Source organism: Mesoplodon bidens (genome assembly GCF_964165515.1).
Source record: "Mesoplodon bidens genome assembly, chromosome: 12".
In the NCBI taxonomy this organism is placed as follows: Eukaryota; Metazoa; Chordata; class Mammalia; order Artiodactyla; family Ziphiidae; genus Mesoplodon; species Mesoplodon bidens.
The window spans coordinates 79383298-79392089 of NC_138168.1; the positions used below are offsets into that span (position 1 = coordinate 79383298).

General features: G+C 47.3%; 1 protein-coding gene across 2 annotated transcripts in view; it reads left to right on the forward strand.

Moving 5' to 3' along the window:
* The window catches only part of AKAP12 (A-kinase anchoring protein 12), a 101367-nt gene extending 93394 nt beyond the window's left edge, over positions 1-7973 (forward strand). For both annotated transcript variants that reach the window (XM_081251151.1, XM_081251152.1), the window contains 2 exons: positions 944-5936; positions 6916-7973. In XM_081251151.1, coding sequence (XP_081107277.1) covers positions 944-5928 — 4985 coding nt within the window. In that variant the 3' untranslated portion in view covers positions 5929-5936; positions 6916-7973. The remainder of the gene's footprint in view (positions 1-943; positions 5937-6915) is intronic.
* The last annotated feature ends 819 nt before the right edge of the window (positions 7974-8792 follow it).

An 8792-nucleotide genomic window follows, 5' to 3' on the forward strand; every position in this document is an offset into this window, starting at 1 on the left:
GACAGTGATGCTCTGCATTTTCAAGGCTGAACTGCTGTTTGCTGCGGCCTAGGAAGAGCCTGGACAACTGTCTATAAAAGAACTGTTTTTCTTAACTCTCGTCCTTAATAAATATGAATCTTGATGTGGTAGAATTCTAAATTCTAAAGAAATGGCTCTACGGATCAAAGTGCAAGTTATATCTAAATTTATTGATTGGTGTTTCTTCATAAGGAAGTATCCCCTACTCCTCACTTACTTTTTTGGTATCACTCTTTTTTAATTGAAGTATAGTTGATTTACAATGTTGTATTTGTAGTGTCACTCTTGGTTCATAGATTCTATTTTTATTCAATGTATTATAACCTATCATTGTTGTTATTTTTTTACGCTTCAAAGTTTGGCCAGCAGGAGCCCTTTCAAGCTGGCTCCTGTGTCCTTTGGATATGCCCCCCCCCCTCAAGCCTTTGAGCACCCCCTTTTGTCACACTAAAATGTTCCTTGTACTTTCCCTGACCTAGCCCAGAATTTCCCCAAGGAGCTCTGGTCGCCTTTGGGGACTTGTTGAAGAGGCCAGGTAGTTATCACATAGAATGCCCCTCTAGATTTGTCTAGGTACTTATTTAGCTTAGCTTCTCTAACCCTATATTTCCTATAAAGTGGAAGTTATCTTTAAAGCTTGATGGATTCTAGATCCTAGGTGTGATGTGTGATTCCATTTTGCATACGCCGTCTGGTTGACCTACCCTTAGTGATGTTGTGGCCGCTTACCTATAACTAATTTTTTGCCTAATCTATTGAGATTTACAGATACTGGTAAGACCGTTACCTGATCTTGGAACTGCCTGATGTTAAAGAAAGTATTCATTGGCCGTGTTTTTTAAATATTTAATTTTCTTGAATTGTAATCATTTTCAACCTTTTTCTTCCCCACCCTCCTTTTTTTTTTTTTTTCTGTTAATAGTTGGACAGAGAGAGTCTGAAGATGTGACTGAAAGGGACTCAGACAAAGACATGGCTGCTAACTCAGCGGCGGTTCAAGACATCACGAAGGAGGGGCAGGAGGAAATGCCTGAGATGATGGAACAGATCCCTGCCTCAGAAAGCAGTGTAGACGAGCTGATGCAACCCGCTGAGCCCCAGGCTAACGACGTAGGATTTAAGAAGGTGTTTAAGTTTGTCGGCTTCAAATTCTCTGTGAAAAAGGATAAGACAGAGAAGTCTGACACTGTGCAGCTTCTCACCGTCAAAAAGGATGAAGGCGGAGGGCCAGGGGGGTCCGACGGGGCTGGTGACGGCCAGGAGCCCAGCCAGGAGACGGGAGACGCGACACCCACAGACACCGAACTCAAACAGTCCACAGAGACGCCCGAAGAGACACCCAGACACGAGCTGAGCCGCCCAGAAGTCTCCCTTCAGGCGGAGTCCGGTCCACCAGCCGAGGAAGGCAAAGATGAAGGAGAAGAAAAGCAAGAGAAAGAAGCCGCCCGATCTCCAGATTCTCCGACTAGTCCAGTGGCCAGCGAAACCGCATCGCCCTTCAAAAAATTCTTCACTCAAGGTTGGGCCGGCTGGCGAAAAAAGACCAGTTTCAGGAAGCCTCGGGAGGATGAGCTGGAGGCTTCAGAGAAGAAAAAGGAACAAGAGCCAGAAAAGGCAGACACAGAAGAAAACGAGAAGACGGAAGATCTCTCCGAGCAGCCGCCCTCACAGGAGGCCCGCGAGAGCGCCCAGGATGCCAGGCTGTCGGCTGAGTATGAAAAAGTGGAGCTGCCCCCCGAAGACCAAGGGCAAGCACCTACCGAAGAGAAACCCGCCCCATTAGCAACAGAAGTATTCGATGAAAAAGTAGAGATTGTCGCGGAGGTCCACGTCAGCACTGCAGAGAAGGGCACGGAGGAGCAGAAAGCCAAGGTAGAAGAAGCAGTAGAGCCCTCGCCACCTGAGCGATCGCTTGAAACGGACGCCGACCTTCTGCACGCCGAACCCCCGGAGGCGGAGGCGCTGCTGAAGATGCAGGAAGAGGCGGGCGCGCCCAGCGGGGACCACGCCCAGCCGGCCGAGCTCTGCGCAGACGCGAAGGGGCCTCCCACGCCCCCTGAGGGCGTCGCGGGTGAGGTGGAAGTGCCGTCCTCGCAGGAGAGAACTAAGGTGCAGGGAAGCCCTTTAAAGAAACTGTTCACTAGCAGCGGCTTAAAAAAGCTCTCTGGAAAGAAACAGAAAGGGAAAAGAGGAGGAGATGAGGAATCCGGGGAGCAGCATCCAGCCTCAGCGGATTCTCCCGACAGCCCAGACGAACCCAAGGGCGAGAGCTCGGCCTCGTCCCCCGAAGAGCCCGAGGAGATCACGTGCCTGGAGAAAGGCGTGGCCGAGGCCCCGCAGGACGGGGAGACGGAGGAAGGGACCGCTTCCGACGGAGAGAAGAAGAGGGAAGGTGTTACCCCCTGGGCATCTTTCAAAAAGATGGTGACGCCCAAGAAACGTGTGAGAAGGCTCTCTGAAAGTGACAAGGAGGACGAAGTGGACAAGGTCAAGAGCGCCACCCTGTCCTCCACAGAGAGCGCCGCCTCTGAAATGCAGGAAGAGGGGAAAGGAAACGGAGAGGAGCAGAAGCCGGAAGAGCCAAAGCGCAAGGTCGACACCTCCGTGTCCTGGGAAGCTCTGATTTGTGTGGGGTCATCCAAGAAAAGAGCAAGAAAAGCATCCTCTTCCGACGACGAAGGGGGACCAAAACCCCTGGGAGGAGACAGCCAAAAACCAGAGGAAGCAGGGAGAGACAGGGAGCCGGGCCCAGACGCGCTCCCTGCCGGCTCCCAAGACCACGATCAACCCCCAGGAAGTTCCTCACCCGAGCAGGCCGGCAGCCCCTCCGAAGGGGAGGGGGTCTCCACCTGGGAGTCATTTAAAAGATTAGTCACCTCGAGAAAAAAACCGAAGTCAAAACTGGAAGAGAAGAGTGAAGACTTGGTAGCCGGGTCCGGCCTAGAATATTCAGCCTCAGATGCTGAGCTGGGGAAAGAAGAGTCTTGGGTTTCAATCAGGAAGTTTATTCCTGGGCGAAGGAAGAAAAGGCTGGATGGGAAACAAGAACAAGCGGCGATGGAAGATACGGGGCCAACGGAGGTCAACGAGGATGATTCGGACGTCCCAGCCGTGGTGCCTCTGTCCGAGTATGATGCGGTGGAAAGGGAGAAAACAGAAGCACAGCAGGCTCTGAAGAACGAGGAAGGCCCCGAGCAGAGGGTGGCTGTCGACGTGTCGGAGGAGCTCAGTAAGAGTCTGGTTCACACCGTGACTGTGGCTGTCATGGACGGGACAAGGGCCGTTACCAGCATTGAAGAAAGGGCACCTTCCTGGATCTCTGCTTCGGTGACAGAACCTCTTGAACAAGCAGAAGACGAAGACAAGCCACCATCTGGGGAGGTGTTTGAAAAAGAAGTCGTTGCAGAGGAAACCCCCGTCGATACCAAAACGCTGCCAGAGAGCCAGCAGGCCACTGATGACACAGTCTCCAGCAAGGTGGAATTGACCCCTGAAGCTCTGACGGCCGCAGAAACCACAGAGGCATTCTGTGCCGAAGAAGCCACAGAAGCCTCTGGTGCTGAAGAGACCACCGACATGGTTTCGGCTGTTTCCCAGTTAACCGACTTTCCAGACACCACTGAGGAAGCAACACCGGTTCAGGAGGTGGAGGGCAGCGTGCCTGACATGGAAGACCAAGCGAAGAGGATCCAAGAGGTGCTGCAGGCCGTTGCAGAAAAAGTTAAAGAGGAATCACAGCTGCCTGACGCCAGAGGGCTAGACGACACCATCCAGACAACCCAGAAAGGACAAGCAAAAATACTGGAGCAGGTGGAAGAAGCAGAAGAGGATTCTCACGCACTCGGTCAGAAGGAAGCAATGGATGGAGCATCCAAAGAACATGTACAAGAAATGAAAACTGAGACTTTGACACAGGGGACAGTGATTGTACAGGCCACCCCGGAAAGCTTGGAAGAAATTCCTCCAGGCACAGAGAGTGCAGAGGCCAGGGAGCTTACAGGCACTTGTCCAGCTGAAATCGTGGCTGCGGTAAAACCAGAGACTGTCCCAGAACAGGCTGTTGCTCCTGACTCAGCTGAAACCCTCACAGACAGTGAGACCAATGGAAGCACCCCAGTAGCAGATTTTGAAGCTACAAATGTAAGCCAGCAGACCAAGATCTTGGAAATCGATGAAGATGGTGAGGTTCCATCCGGTACCCAATACCAGGTCACAGAAGGTGAGGCACTTCCTGAACTGAAAGAGATGCCTCCAGAACCTTCCAATTTTCAATCCCAGGAAGAAAAGCATTCAAAAATGGAAGAGGTTCTAGAACATACAGATAAAGAGGTAACAGTGGAAACTGTACCCATCCTTTCAAAGACTGAGGTGATTCAAGAGGCTGGCCGATGTGCTGATGAGGAAGCCAAAGAGGAGCCATCTGTCGAAGGACTTGTGGTGTCTGCTGACACAGAAATAACCGAGAAAAAGATAACTGAAGTTGCCCTTGAGGATGAAGTTATGAAAAAAGCTGAGTTTCAAAAGAATGATGATCTCGAACTCCAGAGACCTGCTAAGTCTCTTCCAACCCCAGTGGAGAGAGAGAGGGTAGTTCACGTGGAAAGGGACAAAACGGAATTAGAGCCAACTCAAGTAAATGAAGAGAAACTTGAGTGCAAACCAGCTGTTACCACATGTGAAGAGCTCAGTAAGCAACTGGTTCAGGCAGTGAATGTAACCGTCATAGACGGTGAAAAGGAAGTCATCAGTTTTGAAGGAAGTTCTCTGCCTGTTCACGAGGAAGAGGCATGCACAGAAATTCAAGTTCAAAGCTCTGAGGCATCATTAGCTCTAACAGCTGCAGCAGTGGGGGAGAAGGTCTTAGGAGAAGCTATCAAGATTTTAGAAACAGCGGAAACTTTGGAATCTGCAGAGGCACGTTTAGTACCGGAAGGAAAGTCCTTAGAAAAAGATGAAGGCTCTCCTGCTCAGCCGGGGGAAGACGCGGTGCCCACAGGGACTGAGTCTCAGGCCAAATCAATGCCGGTAATAGTATCTGTTACGCCTGAAAAAGGCATCAGCGCTGACCTGGAAGGAGATAAAACCACATCACAGAAATGGGAGTCAGATGGAGACGGTGAGCAGGTTGGTTGTCAGGAAGGCAGAGTAAGCAAAACAAGAGAGGAAGACTTAAAGGCTGAAAATGAGATTTTGAAACTTGAGACAGAGAGCTGCAAGCTTGTACAAAACGTAATTCAGACAGTTGTTGACCAGTTGGGGAGTACAAAAGAAAAGGCCGCTGCTTTCCAGACCCAGGTTCAACTGACGGAAGCCGACAGCCAGGAAGCTGGGCAGAAAATCGAGAAAGAAGAAAGCAAACTTCAGGCCTGCACATTGGATGAAACACAAACCATGGAAGCCAAAGAGGAGTCCCCACTAAGTGCCAGGGAACACACACATCCAGATGTTTCCGAAGATGTGAATGAAGCTCTAGAGAAGATGGCGGCCACCAGGGTAGAAAGTTCCCGGGTAGATGGCCAGCAGCTTGAAGAGGTAGCTTTCCCATCCAAGGAAAAGAGAGAAGCCCCTGAAGCAAAGTCTGTGCCAGAAGACGACGGTGGTGCCAGGTTTGGAGAAAGAACAGAGAAGTCACCGTTTGAATCCCGAGAAGATGAAAAAGGTGATGCTGCTGATGACCCCGGCAACCAAACCTCAGCCCCGGAAGATGCTGAGGCATCAGGAGGCTCAACCAAAGAGTCTCCAGATACAACTGGACCCAAACTGAAAGAGAAGGGAGATGGCCAGGAAGTAGAATTTCAGGAAGAAAAAGTGCAGAGCGAGTCAGAAAAAGAGATCAAAACACAAACACAGGAGGAGACACAGGACCAAGAGAGAGCACCGGCACAACCCGAACCCACAGAATCCTAAAACATCACGTAAGTAACTTCCTTTTCTTTGAAAGTAATTTTGCCCTCTTTTCTGTCATCTGATGGCAGATTTGTTATGAGGGAAGCAGGAATTCAAATAATTAGGATTTTATGCGGAACCTACATCTGGGGAAATAACCATCAACCAAACTAGGAGATCCAGGTTAGTTTCCCTTTTTAAAAATTTATTTATTGGCTGCATTGGGTCTTTGTTGCTGCGCGTGGGATTTCCCTAGTTGCGGCGAACGGAGCTACTCTTCGTTGCGGTGCGCGGGCTTCTCACTGCAGTGGCTTCTCTTGTTGCGGAGCACAGGCTCTAGGTGTGCGGGCCTCATGCGGGCTCAGTAGTTGTGGCTCGCGGGCTCCAGAGCGCAGGCTCAGTAGTTGTGGTGCATGGGCTTAGTTGCTCCATGGCATGTGGGATCTTCCCAGACCAGGGCTCGAACCCGTGTCCCCTGCATTGGCAGGCGGATTCTTAACCACTGCACCACCAGGGAAGCCCCCAGCATTAGTTTCCTTGTTCTCATTGACATGCTTTTCAGTCTTACTGGTGTCCTGAAAGTAATGACTTCGTTTTACCCCCAGTGTGACTGTGTGTGTGTTTGGCTCAAAGACATAAGAAATATGTTGTGCTCACGGCTACTTTGTTGCATTTTTAAAAATAACTAGAAGTCCAAAGTAGGTTTATAAGGTAGTGCTTAAAATTTATAGTTTGTAGCTGTCTGGGAAAAAATAGGATTTCTTCCAGCAGTAGTAAGAAGCATTTAAAAATATTTCCAGTGCATGTGAGAGCCTGCCTACTGGTGTTCGGGTAGCAAAGGATGCTGTATTATGGACCTTCACCATCTTTCTTTCTTACAGAGTTAAACTGTGGTTTTCACCAGGGTTCCCATTGACTGCAACTCACTTTCACAACTCTTCTGTTGTTGAATAAATGAGGGAGGCGAAGGAGATGTTACTTACTTTCGATTCTGGCTTCCTTCTACAGTTACAGTTGTGTATTTGCAAGACCAGAATGTGAAGACGAGTGGGAGAAGAAAACGAATGCTGCTGATGAGACCAATCTTACAGAACTTTGGGAACGGAAGAACAGACGCATCAACTGCTCTCATTTCTAGAGAACTCCTGACAATCCTGAGGCTTCATCGGGAGCTGTAGACAGATAACATTTCTTCCTTTCAAGACCACCCTGATATTTTCCCTTGGTACCATATAATGTTTCTGATTCAAGGTCCTTAATTCTTAGCCCGGAACTGGAGTTGGCAATACCTAGTTCTGCTTCTCAAACTGGAGTATCATTCTTTATGTATTTATATGTATGTTTTAAGTAATTCTCCTTCTGTATCTATTGTATATTTTTTTTTCTTAATGTTTAAGGAAATTACAGTATAGTGCGTTCCTTCTGTATCACACAATATACGACGGGGCATGCAACCACGGTGAAGTCTCAGGAAGCTGTCTGCCTCAGTTACAACCTTTGAAAACAGAGCTTCCTAGAAATAACATTCCTGATCAGAAGCTACACTTCTTATTTTAAAATTCACTAAGGATTAGTTCCTTTCAGAGTGTTTAGTATCGCTCTGAAATTGGTCACTTTCCTATTATGCACAGTGCACTAAAAATAGAAAGTGTTTTTTGGAGGGAAACATACAGAATGTTCCATTGTTACTGGGAAATTTTTCTTTCTATCCCCCAGTGGAGGTTGGAAGGAAGTTTTTTTTCAGTAGCAGATTAATTTGAAGTCTTCTCTGCTAATTGTTATACGGTTGTTACGGACAGATGAGTGTGCTTAATTTTGAGGCAAAGTAGTGAAATGTTTTTCATGTTATCAAGAAAAAAATCGACTGGTTTTGAGTCTACCTTCTATGGTGGACCACATTCACACACAGCACGAAATAAGTCAGGTTCTTTACAGATGGTATTTTGATAGATGCTGGATTGTGTCTGTGCCATATTTGTGCCCACTCTTTTAAGAACAATGTAGCATTATCATTTGGATAAATTGTGATTTGACAACTGATTTCAATAAAACGTTTGCTTCACTTAGATTTGTTGGATTTATTAGATAATAGGAAGCCTGGGACATATGTTTACTGCATTCTAAAAGCAGAGAAGCTAGAAGTTTCTAATGTAGTCACTACACGATGTCACCACTTTACCCCAGTTTGAGTTGGGGATCAGAGGAAGTCTAAGGCAGAGAGGGATCCGCTGAAATAAACCAGGAGCTTTTTAGATTGACGGTACTGAAACAATGCTACCATCTGGTGGTGCCTTCCTGAAAAAGTCAGTTTTCTTTGTTAATATCTGTTAATGACAAATGTCTCTAGAAAGACATTTCAAGAAGGCTTAGTGGTAAAAATGCCTTACCTAACAGGTGATCTTAGAAAAATTTTTTAAAGTGTCAAAATGATTTCTGATTCACGCTAATACCTAAAGGATTCTGTCAGACAAGAGCCACACAAAGAACAGTCCCCCATCTACCAGGAAGTCCCACTTTTTCATGGGTAGCACTGGCCTGGTGGGCACACTTCTTAAATTGTACTCAAACTCAGTACTCCAGTTTGAGAACTTAAATTTCAACTGCCAATTAAATTATTTTGACATATAACATTCTAGCAAAACTAGAACAGTCTTTTAGCAGAAAGACAGTTTGCTGTCAAAACTGGAAAGTAGTTTCTCATAAACCAACAAACCTGACTACGATAAAAAATTGGCCATATTAGAAAGACCCCCTCATGGTAACAGCATATGGTTTTGTAGTTGGAAAACATTTAGTATCTTTTGGGGAGTTTTTCACACATATAATAGCCACTTGTGCTTAATTACTAAACTTTAAAATCCCCAAATTAAAAAAACACCCTCTGA